Source organism: Rhinatrema bivittatum, chromosome 18, assembly GCF_901001135.1.
Source record: "Rhinatrema bivittatum chromosome 18, aRhiBiv1.1, whole genome shotgun sequence".
In the NCBI taxonomy this organism is placed as follows: Eukaryota; Metazoa; Chordata; class Amphibia; order Gymnophiona; family Rhinatrematidae; genus Rhinatrema; species Rhinatrema bivittatum.
In genome coordinates, this window is record NC_042632.1 from 8,286,848 (window position 1) to 8,306,684 (window position 19,837).

Genomic DNA, 19,837 nt, shown 5'->3' on the forward strand with positions numbered 1-19,837 from the left:
CACACATGCTCTTTCGCACTATCTCCCTGTATACAATCATCCACACACAATGCTTGCTCTCTCCCACATGCAATCAATCACACACACACACACACACACACACTCTCTCTCTCTTCCACATGCAATCACACTCCCATATGCAATCACACATGCATGCTTTCTCTCTCCCACATCTCCCTGTATACAATCATCCACACACAATGCTTGCTCTCTCCCACATGCAATCAATCACACACACACACTCTCTCTCTCTCCCACATGCAATCACACTCCCATATGCAATCACACATGCATGCTTTCTCTCTTCAAACCACACACATGCTCTTTCGCACTATCTCCCTGTATACAATCATCCACACACAATGCTTGCTCTCTCCCACATGCAATCACACGCTCTCCCACATATCACAAGCTCACTCCCACATGCAATCACACTTTCTTTTCCTCTTACAATCACATGCTGTCTCTCCCACACATGCAATCGCCTACATACAATCACACACACACACACACTTTCTTCCTCCACATGTAATAACACACACATGCCCTCTCTCCCCCACTTGCAACCACGTACATGCTTTCTGACTTCCACATGCAGTTACACATACACCCACTGACACATGCTTTTTCTCTCTCTCCCACATGCAAATACACACACACACAGACTCTCTCCCACTCACACCAGCTCACAGCACACACACACACACACATACCCACCTGCTCACACATATACTCTCACTGCACGGGCCTCTTTTCAGGCGCCAGCAGGATGGAGTCTGCTAGCTGCCGCTGGATCCTCCATCTCTTTTTGGCCTCTGCAGGCACAACCTACCGGTGGGAGGAGATCCGCTGGCGGCCACCATGTTTTTCTCTCTCTTCTGCTGTGGGATGGGCTCTGCAGCAGTCTCCCACCTTGCACAGTGCATATCAGTAGGAGTTGCATTTAATCAAACATCATGTCCTATTGCCATGGGGCTGGTTTCATGATAAGAACTGTTAGGCTGGCCTTGCAGGAGCAGGAGATGTTTGGTTAAACACGATTCTTGCTCCCGTCATGTGGGGGTCTGTATTACTACGCCTATGCGACTTGGGGCTGTGTGCCATAGGTTAATGATCTCTGTCCTATTGCTTAACAAGATGGAGATTACTAATCAGTTGTGTAAAGGTTAAGAGTCACAGTTTTGGACCAAGTCACATTTGTTTCTATGTTATAAATAATAATAGCATTGTGTTTTAAATAAACCTTACCCCTCCCCCCATAAAACATTAACAATCTCTCAGCTTTTGGTGGAATATGTTGTGTACAGGGTAAGGGCACACTTTTTCACTTGGCCATAGATGCCAACTTGCTTGGCAATGGCTATTAGACATACATAACACTGTACAGATAGATATAAAGACAGCTTTAGTCTAACCAAGACAAACATACATGACAAACAAAAATCTATGGCAGAGTTATTCACTTTCAGTCTTAGGATTGTAAATAGGTTGGGTTTTCAGGAAATCCCTAATGATTGAGCATCAAATAGATCTGCATACAATGGAGGTAGTGTGCATACAAATCTCATACATATTCTTAGGGATATCCTGAAAACCTGGCCTGTTTGAGGCCTTCAGAAACTAGGAGTGAATATCTCAGGTCTAAGGGAAATGTATTTATTACAGAGAAGTACTTAGGATTTCAAAGCAGCTTCAAAAAGGTGAGTGTTTAACCTGGATTTGAATATGGTCAGAGAGGGAGCATTATGCATTGACTTGAGCATATAGTGCAGAAGGTGAAAGTGGAGTCCAGAGGCAATGGAGAAGGATACAGATAAGAGCAACCTGCTCAATGAGCAGCGTTTACGAGGAAGGATATAAGGAAAGAGAAAAGAAGATAGATAATGAGGGCTGCAGAGTGAATGTATTTATAGGCAAAGGGTGCAAAAAAATAGCCTCCACCATTTCCTTTAGATACTAAAAGAGCAATTTTGAGTAGCTTGCACTGTTAACAATGTACAGTACATGTACTTTGTACCTTCTATTGTGTAGATGGCTGAGAAGGGTTGGGGGAGGATAAAATAGCATGCACAGTTTTGAAAACTGAATGTAAGTGTGCTGACCTAAGAGCAACCCAGGGACATCTCTATCTAACCCAGCTAAAAGCCTGGGCAAGCACTGAGTCAAGCAGAGGATGGCAATTTTCAGACAGGCCAATTTAGCCCAATAAATCACTATTTGCCTGGGTATATGGCTTTGAAAATTTCCCTTTAAAGGAAAATTATATACAACAAAATAATATATGAAATCTATGAAATAATTCTTACCTTGGTGGTAATGCAATAGGCTGTAAAACAGTAACAAAATAAGGGTAAAACAGGTTTTAAAGGATTTTGCAGAGTTCAAGAAGCATAACCAATTCCTTTAGAAGTTAAACATCAGGGAGAAAATATACTTCTCATGTACTTCGCCCTCCAGCCCACCTCACCAATAATTAATTTCTGGATGGGGGAGGGGAAGCTGCAAAAATGCATGATGAATCCACACTCTCCATCCTATGAAAACCACTCATCTCCTCCTCAACCACTCCACCCAACTGTATTTGTGCAATTCTCTCTTTCTTCCTTCTGTCCTCTTCCCTGCAGCCCTCCTACTCAGCTGTCTCTCCCTCCCTCTTTTTCTCCTCTCCTACCCCTCTCTCTTCCTCTATTATTCACCCACCTCCCTGATGCAGTTCTCTCTTTGTTCTCTTAGGCTCCAATTAAGCTGAAAGAGCCACTGCCCTCCTAGGCCTCAATCCGGGCCAAAGACACCACAGTTTCACCCTCCAGAAAAACTCCACTCACTCTAGGTGGGTGAATTTTTAAAACCTTGTAATATTTCTGATGGTTAACTGATTTATGCACCATTCTCACTTCTCTACTATACTAAGGATGGTCAAACCCCATTGTATTTTAGCATGGCAGATTTTCATGGCACATAAATAGAAATGCTAAATTTATAAACCCAAACAATATAACATGAAAAAATTATGAATTCAAAAAGAGACCTGTTATATGGATGTCAATAATCTGAGTGTACCTTCATACGATGCTGTAAAAAAATACAGCTATCGTGACTGTGAAGCCTATGTGTAGGCTTTAAAAATCATTAGGTACCCCAGTGTTGGAATGCAAACTTTTGTAGTGCTCACTGTCCACTGTGCAATTGTTGCTGAAATGATCACGTGGATACTGTTGCAATATTCACTTCTCAAAATTGTAGTCGGTCTTGCCTCAGCCGACATCCTGATGTTTCGGAGGCTGGCTCCTTCTTCAAGGGCTGGATATGCGCAAGAGAGACCGGTATTCCAGTGAAACATTAGATGTTGTGACAGTGAATCTGGTGGAACACAGGTAAAGTGTGCAAAAAAAAGAGACATCTTTTAGTTATTGAAAAAACAATTAACTTAGGCTGAAATGTAGAAAGATACATACTTGATTACTGTGCCAGCAATGTTCAACTTGTTAAGTTTGTTTAGCGGTCTGTGAAGCTCCGCTGTGGAGGAAATGAAATGACCAGAGAACTGTTTACTCTGTCTTAACTGCTGTAATTGTTAGCCTGCTTGTTAAAACCTGCAAACGGGCAGAAAAGGCTGCTGTTTTTTTAAAACTTGAAGTGGTAAAAGTTGTGCTCAAATCTCGGAGTAAAATTTAAAGTACTTACTGAAAAACAAGCGGCTGCTCCCACGACTCTGTGCTGGTGCAAAAACGCCGGCAGAAGACTCCATATTTAAAGGGAGAACCCTCTGTAGGAAAGAGGGCGGAGCTGTGGGGCGTCACTGGCTGCTGTGCTGAAAAAAACTTGCCGGACTGAAAATGAATGACGTTTGCCATGTTAAACAAAGCAACCTCAGCTGTGAGAAGTGGGAGGGGCAGGACTGATAAACAAAGACGGCTATCACACTGACACTTGCCTGCAGAGCTTAAAGAAGACAGGATTTTAAATGAGCGATTGCCACTCTATTTTGTCATTCAAGCCAAACGGCTCCAGGGTGTTCAAACGGAAAATCCAAGCATTTTCTTGTTTGTTTAGTATACCAGCACGATCTCCTCCCCTCCAGGATTGTTGAATGTGCTGAATAATAACCCATGTAAGGTCATTAAAAGAATGGCCAGAATCAATACAGTGTTGTACTATTGGTGCCTTCTGATCACAATGATTAATTCTGCTTTTGTGTTCTGTCAAGCGGGTTCTTATTTTTCTTTTAGTCCTGCCAATATAAACTTTGGGGCATGGGCACTGTAGTGCATAAACGACAAACTCTGTGTTGCAGTCCACATCTCCATTAATGTTGACTGTATATCCAGTTGTGGGGTGGCACCAAGTGGTGCCAGAATGTGCTTGGGAGCAAAACATGCATTTCCCGCACGGTGATTGCCCCCTGGATACAATAACTGTTGGTTCTGGTGTGGAAGCCCTAATAACATGTTGTCTGATGTTCTGACCTCTGGAATACACAAACATTGGAGTCTGCTTAAAGACTGGATGAGGGCTAAGAACATGCCAATATTTTAACAGGATGTTTTTAATCTGTGGCGTGAGTGACGTGTGCTGTAATACACAAACAAAATCCACATCATCTGATTTGTGTTTGTATTGTAGAAGAGCGTCTCTGTCCGAGAAAATGGCTCTTTTGTATGCTCGGTTGATAACATGTTTGGGGTAACCTCTAGCAGCAAAACGTGTGGATAGACTGTTTGCTTGTTTATGGAATTCTTCATTCTCTGAGCACAATCGTTTGATGCGAAAGAACTAAGTTAATTGTTTTTTCAATAACTAAAAGATGTCTCTTTTTTTTGCACACTTTACCTGTGTTCCACCAGATTCACTGTCACAACATCTAATGTTTCACTGGAATACCGGTCTCTCTTGCGCATATCCAGCCCTTGAAGAAGGAGCCAGCCTCCGAAACATCAGGATGTCGGCTGAGGCAAGACCGACTACAATTTTGAGATAAGTCAATATTGCAACAGTATCCACGTGATCATTTCAGCAACAATTGCACAGTGGACAGTGAGCACTACAAAAGTTTGCATTCCAACACTGGGGTACCTAATGATTTTTAAAGCCTACACATAGGCTTCACAGTCACGATAGCCGTATTTTTTTACAGCATCGTATGAAGGTACACTCAGATTATTGACATCCATATAACACATAAATAGAAATGAAAGCAAAACAAATATGAGGCTTCCTGCAAGCTATGAAATACATTAGTAGCATTCTCCTATGTATGTATTTATTTACATTTATAGCCACCTTTCCTCTATAGTCCCAAGGATGCTCAAATAACATAGTCACAGTATGTACGGGTGGCATACATTGGGCGCATAATCTTTGGAAGCACAATCTTTCCCCACAGCTCTTTTACTGCCAGGAATGTTTTGATTTTTTTAAATAATTGTGAACCAAACCAGAATAAACAACCATTAATACAATATAAATCTTATTCAAATAAATGGCAAATTAAATTACATGTGGAAAAGTGCAGAGTGATGCACATTGGCAAAAATAATCCCAAATTCAGGTACACAATTCTGTGTTCCATATTAGGAGTCACCATCCAGGAAAAGGACCTTGGAGACCTTATGGACAGTAGACTGAAATCCACAGCTCAGTGTTTGATGGTACTCATAAAAGCAAATGAAATGTTAGGAATAATCCAGAAAGGAATGGGAAATGAAACAAAGAATATTGTATTGCCCCTTTACCGAGCTATGGTGCAACCTCACCCTTAGTATTGTGTGCAGTTCCAATTGTAGCATATAAAAAAGAAATGGTGGAACTAGAAAAGGTGCAAAAAAGGGCAACAAAAATGATAAAGAGAATGGAATGCCCCTGCTATGAAGAGAGGCTACACAGGTTCAGGCTCTTCAACTTGCAAAAGAGATAAGAACATAAGAACATGCCATACTGGGTCAGACCAAGGGTCCATCAAGCCCAGCATCCTGTTTCCAACAGTGGCCAATCCAGGCCATAAGAACCTGGCAAGTACCCAAAAGCTAAGTCTATTCCATGTTACCGTTGCTAGTAATAGCAGTGGCTATTTTCTAAGTCAACTTAATTAATAGCAGGTAATGGACTTCTCCAAGAACTTATCCAATCCTTTTTTAAACACAGCTACACTAACTGCACTAACCACATCCTCTGGCAACAAATTCCAGAGTTTAATTGTGCGTTGAGTGAAGAAGAACTTTCTCCGATTAGTTTTAAATGTGCTACATGCTAACTTCATGGAGTGCCCCCTAGTCTTTCTATTATCTGAAAGACTAAATAACAGATGGCTGAGAAGTTTATAAAATCATGGGTGTGGTGGAACAGATAAATAAAGGGGTGGTTATTTACCTTTTCATAAATTACTAAAACTAACAACCTGATTTACAACAAATCGTAGAAAGTAGTTGTAGAATATGTTACAAAGGACATGGTCAAGGCAACTAGCAAAGCGGGTTTTAAATAGAGGTTTGGACAAGTTTGGAGAAAAAGTCCATAACTCATTATTAGCCAGGTAGACTAGGGAAAACCATTGCTATCCCTGAGAGTGTGAGCACCTGTCTTCATAGAAGACTGTTTCCCTTTGGGTGACAGTGTACATAGATACTGTCCTGCAGAGAGGCATACATTTCTATAGGACTGTATCTTAAAAAATTAAAAACAACTGGATGGTGAGTTATTGACTACTGTGTAGGATAAACTAAGTATGGTTCAATTTATAACACTTTGGATAGAGTGGGCTAAAAATTGTGAAAATAAATAAAAAATAATCCAAAACAAAAAGAATGAGGGAGGTGGAAGAATACAGTTTGACAGCAAAAGGCTCTCATTGACATCAGGGTGATGAGAGAGATATGAGACTCCACAGTGAAAGTGTTGTTCTGTGATTGGGTACGCTGGCAGGCACTGTGCTTTGTACCATAGAAACATGATGGCAGTAAAAGACCATAAGCCCTATCAAGTCGGCCCATGTACTCCAACTACTTCAGCCTTACAACCCCTACCACTCTCTCAAACCCCTACCACTTTCTGTAATTTCCCTTATGTTTAGCCCATGCTTTCTTGAATTTACATATTGTTCTTGTCTCCACCACCTCCATGGGAAGGCTGTTCCATATGTAGAGAACCATAAGAATTCTTACCAAAAGTAATGTTCCTTTATGAGTTTCAGCTCCCCCATGAGGGAGTTGAAGATGGTGAGCTCTCATATTATATAAACTCCTGCTACCATCTGTTGACCTTTAAGTTGAACCTGCTAGAAGCAGCATATCCCTTTGCTGTTCCAGTAGTTTATTCTTCTAGGGTAGGATCCTGGGGTCTCTATGGTTGAAACCTGGCTGAAATCAAGAAGACAGGGTGCCTTTCCCTATTTTTACTATGCTTCCTGAACTGGAAATCTTTTGTTAGGAGGAGAAGGTTTTTTCCATCCTTCCTGCCTCTGGTTTTGGGTTCGTCTTTTCTTAAGAGCCTGTTTTTTGCTAACTGCCTGAGTACCCTAGAGAGGGATTCAGTTTCCTTACAATCTTAACGGAGAGGTGTCTCTCAGATGGAAAGAGCCACAAGATCATCAAGGTGCTTTTGGAGGAATAAATTAGCCTTCATTCCCTGGGAGAAGGAATAAGTGGAGTTAAGATTAGTGGCACCGATTTGGTGCATCCACTACAATCTCATTGAGATCAAGAAAGAATAGAGAAGGTAGGAGGTACCATTCAGGTAAAACACAAGGAAGTGAGGAGAATATGGAGTAACAGGACTAAAAGTATGAAAAAAGGGGGACTAAACTAACTAAATCCGGTTAAAATCCTTTCTGCTGGCTATTGGGAGGAAGCTTAAACATACCCCAGTGATTGGAGAGGATAATAAATACAATTAACTAAATGGAATTGGTTTTAACCACATAATAAAATGACTAGAAATGTAAGATTACAAATTTATCCCAGGACAAGCAGGATGTAGTCCTCACATATGGGTGACGTCACTGACGGAGCCCTATTGTGGGAAAACTTTCTGTCAAAGTTTCTAGAAACTTTTGACTGGCACTGTGAGGCCACTGAGCATGCCCAGCATGCCATGATATTCTCTGCCACAGGGGTCTCTCTTCAGTCTTCATTTTTCCGCGCTGCTGCAAGCATCGCGGAGATAGGAGCCCTGTGAGTTTTTACTCACACATTACTGACTGAAAAAGTCATTATTTTCAAATTATCTCTCCCATAAGGGATCTCTCTCTCTTTTTCTCCACCGGACGTTGAGAATTTGGTATCGTTTTTACTGTAAGTAAAAACATTTTTTTTCTCTCAGAAAATTTCCCCCGTTTTCATCGACGGCTGTCAGTGAAAATATGGCTTCAGGCTTTAAAAAATGTCCGATTTGCAATCGGACTATGTCTATCACAGACCCACACCTTATAGAAACATAGAAATGACGGCAGAAGAAGACCGAATGGCCCATCCAGTCTGCCCAGCAAGCTACGCACTTTCTCCTTTTTTTTTTTTTTTTTTTATCTTTTACTCTCTCCCACCTGTTACTATTGACTTCCAGTACTCTCCAGCCCTAATTCCCCTCCACCCCACCACCAATGTAGAGAGCAGCGCCGGATCTGCATCCAAGTGAACATCCAGTTCAATTAGGGGTAGCAACCGCTGCAACAAGCAGGCCACACCCCTGCCCCATACTCTTACCCACCCCTGTTTTTTTTTTGGAGATGGCAGCCCTCCATCCTTCCGCTCCGAGAAGGTGGAACACTAACCACTGGCATCCCGCTCCGTGAATGCCTCTGTGGCTACTGCCGCTCCGTGCAGTGTTTTGCTGCCTCCTCTTTATTCACGTCCTCTAGACTTGATGGATCCACAGTGTTTATCCCACGCCTCTTTGAAGTCCTTTCAAGCAAAGAACACACCTTGAATGTGTTCTTTGCTTAGGCGAAGAACATGATGTCTCATCCTGCCAACAGTGTGCAGAAATGACTCCAAAAGGAAGGAAACTTCGACAGGAGAAAATGGAACACCTTTATCACCTCCAACTCCTTCCTTCTCCGTCGACGTCGACGAAATCGTCCCCAGCAGGACTTACCAAAAAGGTTTTGCTGAAAAAACGTTGTCTGGAGGGATCGGGTGATCAGGCACCGCCAACACAGTCGACGGCATCGATAAGGTCGGCGATCGAGCAAAGGCCTAAACATAATTATCGACACCGACATGCCCCAACAACAACGTTAACTCCCTTCCCGGGAGAACTGAAAGCAAAGCGGCAAAAACACAAGGAAACACCGCCACCATCAGGGCCTACATCGATGGAACCCATACAACCATCGCATAAGGTATTATCTACTCCTCCACTGCCACTGTCCATTCCAGCTGTATCACAGGAATTGTCCCTGTTCATCAAGCAAGCAGTGATGCAGGCCCTAAAAGAACAAATTCAGGCAACCATGCCGATGCCGGCGATTCCGCCAATGCCGGTGGCACTCCCGATGCTGGGGACAATCCCGATGCTGGGGGCAATCTCGATGCCGGTGACATCACCGATTCCAGTGACAACTTCGATGCCACTATTGATGCCAATGTCGATGACTTCATTTTTACCAGTCACCATGCCAATGTCGATGACTCTGTCGGTTCCAGCACCGATGCCAATCTTCATGCTTGCGCCGATGCCAGGCAATAAAGACAAAACAACTACGGTGATTCGATCCCGAAGCCTTCACCATCGGTGCCACTTCTTCCTGGGGATCCAGGACACCCAGACTCGGCTCTACATCAAATAATAATGAAAATATATCAGGATCTACTGGATTCTCTCCCCTCTAATCCAAGGGAAGAGCATCTTGAGGAATCAGATCCTGAAGATTCATTGCCAGGACCTTCTGGCATTCCTCCTCCACCCAAGACTTCAGCAACTCCTCAGCATATCCAAGGATATGACACTTGGAGTGACACAAATTCAGAAACTTCATCTGAGGATTTTATGTCTGAGCCATCCCCACCAGATCCACGAAAGAAATCTCCTCCAGAAGATTTTACTTTCACAACTTTTGTCCAGGAAATGGCTGATACCATTCCTTTCAAATTAGTCACAGAGCAGGATACCAGACAACAAACCTTGGAGGTGCTTCAATTTGTCGACCCTCCAAAACAAGTCTAGCCATACCAGTACATGATGTTCTCCTAGAATTGCAACATCATCTGTGGGAACATCCCTGCTCCGTTCCAGCTGTCAATAAGAGGACAGTACATATTTAGTACAATCTGCTCCTGGGTATCAAACGTCGCAGCTCCCTCACCACTCAGTAGTGGTGGAGTCGACACAAAAAAGATCAAAAAGAATTAGACCACAGTCATCGAATCCCCCAGGTAAAGATCACCAGTTTTTAGATTCCCTGGGTCGTAAAGTCTATCAAGGGGCCATGTTGAACTCTAGAATCTCTTCATACCAACTCTACATGACCCAATATCAAAGAGATTTGTGGAAACAAATGCACGATTTTGTTCCATCTCTTCCATCTCAATATCAAGAGGCAGCCCAGGCCATCATCCACAAGGGTCTGGAGGCCGGAAAACATTAGGTCTGTGCAGCCTATGACGGATTTGAAACAGCTTCCAGGGTAGCTGCATCAGGGATCAGCGCCAGGAGATGGGCATGGCTTAAGGCCTCAGACCTTAGACCTGAGGTCCAAGATAAATTAGTAGATCTCCCTTGCTTGGGAGATAACCTTTTTGGATCCAAGGTCCAGGATGCGGTGACTCAACTAAAGGAGCACACTGAAACACTGAGGCAGCTTTCTTCGCTTCCACAAGATCCTCCTACGCATTCTGGGCGTAGGCCTCAATGAAAAGAAGCTAGAAGACCTTTTTACAGACAAAGGAAATATTACCCTCCTATATCTCGAGCCAGGCCTTCTAGGACTCAACAAAGACCGCAACCAAGACAACCTAGGGCAGCTAGGCCTCAACCTGCTCCACAGACAGGACCTGCTGCTGGGTTTTGAAACCACTTCCAGAGAACTCAGATACTTCTCCAATCCTCAGCCAGAACTTCCAGTGGGAGGCCGGATATCCAAATTTTACAACAATTGGATGCCAATAACATCAGACCAATGGGTTCTGTCCATAATATCTCTAGGATACCAACTCAATTTCCTCTCAATTCCCACAGATTTTCCTCCGAGTCATTCTCATCTCAGCGAAAATCACATGCTTCAACTACAAGTAGAATTATCCACCCTTCTGAAAGCCAGAGCTGTAGAGCCGGTGCCCCGGCCTCAGAGGGGCAGAGGATTCTATTCCCGTTATTTCCTCATTCCAAAGAAAACCGGAGGCCTTCGTCCCATCCTAGACCTCAGAAATCTCAACAAATTTCTAAAGAAAGAAAAGTTCAGAATGGTTTCTCTAGGCACCATGTTTCCACTTCTTCAAACAGGAGATTGGCTTTGTTCTCTGGATCTACAAGACACTTACGCTCACATTCCAATATTTCCCCCTCATCGCAAGTATTTGCGCTTCATGGTGGGTCAACAACATTTCCAATACAGAGTATTGCCATTCGGCCTTGCCTCTGCTCCCAGAGTATTCACCAAATGTCTGGCAGTAATAGCAGCACACTTGCACAAACAAAGTGTCCATGTGTTTCCATATCTAGAAGACTGGCTCATCAGAAGTCAATCTCTACAAGGAGCTCTCGCTTCTCTCAATCAAACAATTACTGTACTCCATTCGATGGGATTTCTCATCAATTATCAAAAGTCTCATCTTACTCCATCTCATCTGCTTCAATTCATAGGAGCAGAATTGAACACCATCCTCTCAAGAGCTTTTCTACCCGAGGACCGTGCAGCCACACTTTCCCTTTTGGCAAACTCGCTATGCTCAAAGTAACAAGCAACAGCTCATCAGTTTCTAACTTTACTAGGCCACATGGCCTCCACAATTCATGTCACTCCTATGGCATGGCTCGCCATGAGAGTCACCCAATGGACTTTAAGATCACAATGGATCCAGGCCACTCAACCACTGCATTCTCCAATTCAAGTAACCCACCAGCTACATTCCTCTCTACTTTGGTGGGCGAACAAGGACAATTTGCGCAAGGGTCTACCCTTCCAACAACCAGTCCCACAGATAACATTAACTACAGATGTATCCACCTTGGGTTGGGGAGCTCACATAAACAATCTCCAAACCCAGGGTACTTGGACAAAGCTCGAAGCAACATTTCAAATCAATTTCCTGGAACTTCGAGCTATACGTTATGCGTTGCATGCGTTCAAGGACTGCCTTTCACACAAGACTGTTCTGATCCAAACGGACAACACAGTAGCCATGTGGTACATCAACAAACAAGGAAGTACGGGCTCATATCTCCTTTGTCAAGAAGCTGCACAGATTTGGGACTGGGCCCTGAACCACTCAATGTTTCTCCGAGCCACCTATCTGGCAGGCATTCAAAATGTAGTGGCAGATCGACTCAGTCGTCAGTTCCAACCACACGAGTGGTCCCTGAATCCCTCAGTAGTGACCAGGATATTCCAACGTTGGGGACACCCAACAATAGATCTCTTTGCGTCACATCTGAATCACAAAGTGGACAAATTCTGTTCTCTACACAAACATAAAAACCAGCCAGCCAAGGACGCTTTTGCTCGCCCTTGGAACTCAGGCCTTCTATACGCGTATCCTCCAGTACCGCTCATAACCAAAACTCTAGTGAAGCTACAACAGGACAGGGGGACCATGATTTTCATAGCCCCATATTGGGCTCGACAAGTATGGTTTCCCACACTTCTAGACCTCTCGATTAGGGATCCCATTCGACTAGGAGTAGCTCCCACTCTCATAACTCAGGATCAGGGTTGGTTGCACCATCCCAACCTTCAATCCCTATCCCTGACAGCATGGATGTTGAAAGCTTGATTCTACAACCACTCAATCTTTCAACTAATGTATCTCAAGTGCTTATAGCTTCACGTAAACCTTCCACACGAAAGAGCTATTCTTCCAAATGGAAAAGATTTACTTTGTGGTGCAGTCAAAAGAATATTGATCCTTTCATCTGCCCCACTACTTCTCTGCTAGACTACTTATACTGTATTTCAGAATCTGGTCTCCAGACTTCGTCTGTAAGAGTACACTTAAGTGCAATCTCAGCTTACCATAACAAGATGGGAGATGCACCAATATCCAAACAACCTCTTGTCAGTAGGTTTATGAGAGGTTTAACTCACCTTAAACCACCAATTCGGCCGCCAGTCACAGAATGGGACCTGAATCTGGTCTTAACAAGACTCATGCATTCTCCTTTCGAACCTATGAATTCCTGTGATGTTAAATTTCTCACATGGAAGACTATCTTCCTCATAGCCATTACATCAGCTAGAAGGGTTAGTGAGTTACAAGCACTTGTCATGTACTCACCCTACACAAAATTCCTACATGACAGAGTGGTTATCCGTACACATCCAAAATTCCTTCCCAAGGTAGTTATGGAATTCCACTTGAACCAATCCATAGTTTTACCCACATTCTTTCCAAGGCCTCATTCTCACCAAGGAGAACGGGCCTTACATACCTTGGACTGTAACAGGGGCGGATTGTGGGAAAATAGTGGCCCGGGGGATTTTTCTCCATACTGGCCCATGGGTACCCAATTACACATACAATTTGGTGAGTCACCAAATACAGAATAAAGGGACCATAAAATATGCACAGACAAACTGAACTGGAAATCACAACAAGTTAGACTGTAATGCAGGAATGGAAAAACAGAAAATACCATCATTCCTCATAAAACATCAAATAATAAAATCAAGAACTATAAAACATCACAATAGGAAAATCATACTAAAAATATATATTTCAAAACTGGTGATGAAGAGAACCTCAAGTAATTTAACTCAGGGAAATTTTCAAAAATGTGTATATAACACCAATAAAATATTTCAAAAAGAGCAGACATCAAATAATATTCAATAATTAAAACTAATAAGGATTTTAAAAAGCCCCTGCTGTCCCCTTCTGTGGGAGCTCTTGATTTCCAGTCACCCTGATATTGTCAAGGATTAGGAGGTTATCCTCTCTCTTTCACACATACTCATATATCCATTCTCTCTCACACATACACTGTCACATACATACACATTCATGCTCTTATATCCACCATAACCTCTCGCTCTCACTGACACTGATACACTCTCAGCTCTAAGACACTCTTTCCCCCTCCACACACAAACTCTTACTCCCTTGGATTTTCTCATACACACTCATGCTCTCACACATACACACAAACACACACACCCAGGCAAGCTCCCAGTCATTTTCACACACACACACTGACCCCCAGGCAGGCTCCCATTCATTTTCACACCACTCCCAGCCCATCCATCAGGCATGCACACATTCATTCTCACACACAGACCCCCAGGCAGGCACCCATGCATTCACACACATACACCCCAGGCAGAGTCCCATTCATACACATGCACACACTAAAGACAGACCCCCCTCTCTTTTGCCAGCAACCTCGGATCCTCTCTCATTCCTCTGCTGCCACTGTCACTGCTGCCACATGCCTATTGGGGAGGTGCCGATTGCTGCTACTGACACTGAAGCCCATTCTGCTGCCTCCTCTATGCAGGCCCCGTGGGCTTCCACTTTCTCCATGCTGATCTCGTACATTGTGAGATCCGCATTGAGAAAGTGCTATTCTTGCATATTCCCAAAGATTACATGTGCCAGTCACTAAAAAGTGACTGGCACATTTATTTTTTTTTACCTTTACTGTCTGATCTTAGTTTTCTAATTGGTTGGTGACAGGCTTTTTTTCCCCACCTTCCCTTTCTTATTTTTTTCCCAGTTCCTTTCATATTGTCTTTTTTTCTATTTCTTTTCTCTCCATCTATCTTCTTCCCTCAAACACACAGTCAGGCTCTCACTCTCACATGCTCTCTCTCATACAATCATTCATACACAGTCTCTCTCTTGCACATGCTGTCTGACTCTCACACACATAGGCTCTCTCTAACTCTCACATGCTGTCTTGCTCAAGCATAGGCTCTCACTGTCCCATGCTCTCTCTCATACAATCATTCATACACACACACAGGCTCTCACTGTCACATGTTGTCTCTCTCACACACACAGAGGCTCTCACATGCTGTCTCTGCAAACATTCAGGTCCTCGCTCTCACACACAGTCTCTCAACTCATCGCATACACGCACACACACACACACACACACACACTCTACAGACCCTCAGCTACTCGGGCCTCCTCTTCGCGGGTCGCCGCAGGATGGGCTCTGCAGCGGCCCTGATCTTCTCGGGCCGCAGCGGCCCTGCTAGCGGGCTTCTTCCTCTTCTCAGGCCGCTGCGACTTGGGATTCGGCCCGTAAGCGCTGCTCCTCTTCTGCACGCGCTGATGCTCCTCCTCCTTCCTGCCCACGTGGCTCCGGCAACGTTTACTTCCGGGGCCACACAGGCAGGAAGGAGGAGGAGCATCAGCGTGTTTAAACGTGATCTTTTTCTTCGGGCCGTGGTGACGTGAGCCTCACCATGGCCCTGCCCAACTGCCTGTCGCAGCACCGGATTAGCCTCCCTGCGCCCGGGGGCATTGGCTCCCCTCGGGATACCACTGCTCGCGGCGCCCCAGGCCCAGGCCTAGTGCTTCCACCAGCCCTGCCCACAGGTTTTTCTTCGGGCTGCAGTGCCCTCTTCTTGTCTTTGGCCGGGAAGCTTTAAAAAAAAAAAAATCACGTGATGGGAGCGACCGGCCCACCAGGGGATGCCCGATCCCCTGATAGGCCAATCTGCCCCTGGACTGTAAGCGTGCGCTAGCATTTTACTTAGACCGCACCACAGTCCACAGGAAATCCACTCAGCTGTTTGTATCTTATGATCCAAACAAACCGGGTAAGGCAGTGGGTAAACATACTCTATCCAACTGGTTGGCAGATTGCATACAGTTTTGCTATGAAAAAGCAGGCCTTCCTCTCCAAGGGCGAGTAAAGGCACATTCAGTAAGGGCAATGTCAACCTCAGTAGCACGCTATCGTTCAGTGCCAATCCTTGACATATGTAAAGCAGCAACATGAAGTTCTCTTCACACCTTTGCAGCTCATTACTGTCTGGACAAACAGGGACGACAGGATTCGGCCTATGGACAATCTGCCTTAAAGAACTTGTTTCCAGTTTAATCCCAACTCCTTCTACATCCAACCTGCTGTGATCTTCGGCTGACTCATTTTCAACAACAATTCTTCACTGTTGCTTCACTACGAAATGACTCAGCCTCTAGCTTGCTAATCACCCATATGTGAGGACTAGCATCCTGCTTGTCCTGGGATAAAGCAAAATTGCTTACCTTGTAATAGGTGTTATCCCAGGACAGCAGGATGTAGTCCTCACAGAACCCACCCACCACCTTTTATTATTTTATTTTTGCTAAAGCTTATTGCTACATACATAGAAACATAGAAATGACGGCAGAAGAAGACCAAATGGCCCATCCAGTCTGCCCAGCAAGCTTCACACATTTTTTCTCTCATACTTATCTGTTTCTCTTAGCTCTTGGTTCTATTTCCCTTCCACCCCCACCTTTAATGTAGAGAGCAGTGATGGAGCTGCATCCAAGTGAAATATCTAGCTTGATTAGTTAGGGGTAGTAGCCGCCGCAATAAGCAAGCTACACCCATGCTTATTTGTTTTACCCAGATTATGTTATACAGCCCTTATTGGTTCTTTTTCTTCTCCCCTGCCGTTGAAGCAGGGAGCTATGCTGGATATGCGTGAAGTATCAGTCTTCTCCCTTGCTGTTGAAGCAGAGAGCCATGCTGGATGAAGAGAGACCCCTGTGGCAGAGAATACCATGGCATGCTGGGCATGCTCAGTGGCCTCACAGTGCCAGTCAAAAGTTTCTAGAAACTTTGACAGAAAGTTTTCCCGCAATAGGGCTCCGTCAGTGACGTCACCCATATGTGAGGACTACATCCTGCTGTCCTGGGATAACACCTATTACAAGGTAAGCAATTTTGCTTTATTGGAGATCTCAAGCTATAACAATGACATTGTAAATATCAAGAGCAGTAATGAACCTGTTAATTTAAAGGTAGATTTTCAAAGCTGCGCACGTGCACATGGACGCGATAATTTTATAACATATACACGTCGCCTCACACAAAAGCATGCCACAAAAGCAATACGATATCCTCACACAAAAGCATGCGGGGGGGGGGGGTTATAAAGTACACTCGGCGACGTGAGTAGGACCCCAGTTCCCTCCCAGTCCAGGAGGGAACTTCCCTAACCCTAACCCTACCCTTCCTATCTTTTCCCCTCTCCTTCCCGACTCCTAACTTAAACCTATCTAGCCCCTAATTTTTTATTTTAATTCTTACTGCTCCTCTGGAACAGAAGTATCTTCCGCACACCGCCCGGTGCCAGCGCGCACTTCCCCGGAACAACGGCTAATAGACCCTGCCCCACTCCTCTCACACCCCCTCGGCTGTCCCTTTCAGCAGGCCCGGCATTTCGGCACGTAACGGGGCCCTTTGTAAAATATGCACAGCGCATGCAATGCCTGGCCACAGTCATAACCCCCAAAATTTATGTGAGCGGTCCTTTTAAAATTGGGCCTTAAATTTTCCATCTTTACATCAGTAAAAGTTTGAGTTGGAAACTACATCAGCTTTCAGTGTAATGATTAGGGATGTTTATCAGATGACTTTGATGATTGTTTAACACTCAGGGCCTAGAAGAAAATCTTCTCCCTCCCCCTAGAGTAAATTCTAAGGGGCAGATTTTAAAATCTGCGCGGGTGGCCTACATTTGTGCGCGCTACCCGGCGCGCACAAATGTACGCCCGATTTTATAACATGCGCACGCAGCCACGCGCATGTTAGAAAATCCGGGGTCGGCGCACGCAAGGGGGTGCACACTAGTGCACTTTGCGCATGCCGAGCCCTAGGGGAGCCCCGATGGCTTTCCCCGTTCCCTCCGAGGCTGCTCTGAAATCAGAGCGGCCTCGGAGGGAACTTTCCTTCTGCCCCCCCCCCCCCACCTTCCCCTCCCTTCTCCTATCTAACCTGCCCCCCAGCTCTACCTAAATCCCCCCCTACCTTTATTTTGTTATTTACACCTGCCTCTGGCAGGCATAACTTGCACGCGCCGGCAGCTAGCACGGCCGCTGTGCCGGAGGCCTCGGTCCCACCCTGCCCCGCCCCTTTCACAAAGCCCCAGGACATACGCACGTCCGGGGCTTGCGCGGGTCGCTGGGCCTATGCAAAATAGACTCGGCGTGCGCAAGAGCGGTTATGCGTGTAACCCTTTTAAAATCCTCCCCTAAATTTTCAGTTTGCTTAACATCAGAAGCAGAGAAGTAACAACTTAAACTTTTTTTGAGATGTGGTCCTTGGGGTCCTGCAATAGGACTTTAGCCCAGGGCTTACCCATGCATCCACTGTCCTCTCTGTAAAGAAATATTTCCAGTTAGCATGTTTCGTTTTAATAATTATCTTACCATTTCTGAAAAAGGTAACTTCTTCCCTGAAAAAAACAAAAAATGAATAGCATATGAGAAATAGAACATGATGTCATTATGCCTCTATATCGCTCCATGGTGAGACCACACCTTGAATACTGTGTACAATTCTGGTCACCGCATCTCAAAAATGATATAGTTGCGATGGACAAGGTACAGAAAAGGGCAACCAAAATGATAAAGGGAATGGAACAGCTCCCCTATGAGGAAAGGCTGAAGAGGATAGGGCTGTTCAGCTTGGAGAAGAGACAGCTGAGGTGGGATATGATAGAGGTCTTTAAGATCATGAGAGGTCTTGAATGAGTAGATGTGACTCGGTTATTTACACTTTCGAATAATAGAAGGACTAGGGGGCATTTCATGAAGTTAGCAAGTAGCACATTTAAGACTAATCGGAGAAAATTCTTTTTCACTCAACACACAATAAAGCTCTGGAATTTGTTGCCAGAGAATGTGGTTAGTGCAATTAGTGTAGCTGGGTTCAAAAAAGGTTTGGATAAGTTCTTGGAGAAGTCCATTAACTGCTATTAATCAAGTTGACTTAGGGAATAGCCACTGCTATTAATTGCATCAGTAGAATGGGATCTTCTTAGTGTTTGGGTAATTGCCAGGTTCTTGTGGCCTGGTTTGGCCTCTGTTGGAAACAGGATGCTTGGCTTGATGGACACTTAGTCTGATTCAGTATGGCAATTTCTTATGTTTTTATGTTCTTATGTAGCTAAAGACAATTTGGCCTATCCGATCTGCCCAGCCATATCTCCTCCTCAGCTTCTTTTCTTCAGAGTATACATGTTTAGATTTTTAAGTTTGTCCCCGTATGTTTTATGAAGACTGTTAGCCATTTTAGTAGTTGTCCTCTGGAACACCTTCATCTGGTTTATTTTCTTTTGAAGGTCTCCAGATTTGTACCCAGTACTCCAAATAAGGTCTCACCAGACACTTACACGGAAGCAATATCACCTCTTTATTCATGCTGGCGATTCTTCTCCTTATGCACCCAAGCATTCTTCTGGCTTTTTCTGTTACATTATCTACATGTCTGGCAACCTTAAGATTATGAGATATGATCAGTTGATCACCCCCAGATCCTGAACTTGTTTTGTGCACAGAAGAAATGTACCCCCTATACTGCACTACTCTTGGGTTTTGGCAACCTAAGTGCATGACCCTACATTTTTTGGCATTAAATCTTAGCTAATAACAAAATGTGCCTCAGAAAAATCCCCTACTAATAGTACACAACATATAACCAATAATGGGAAAAAATGTGTTAGCACATGTTGGTATAGGTTTGTCTG

The 19,837-nt window shown here is 44.3% G+C and overlaps 1 protein-coding gene across 2 annotated transcripts in view; it reads right to left on the reverse strand.

The window, feature by feature from the left end:
* LCP2 (lymphocyte cytosolic protein 2) overlaps positions 1–19,837 on the reverse strand; it is a 326,171-nt gene that overhangs the window by 94,757 nt on the left and 211,577 nt on the right. For both annotated transcript variants that reach the window (XM_029583581.1, XM_029583580.1), the window contains exons 11-12: positions 18,519–18,544; positions 2,307–2,326 (exon numbers count right to left, since the gene is read on the reverse strand). In XM_029583581.1, coding sequence (XP_029439441.1) covers positions 2,307–2,326; positions 18,519–18,544 — 46 coding nt within the window. The remainder of the gene's footprint in view (positions 1–2,306; positions 2,327–18,518; positions 18,545–19,837) is intronic.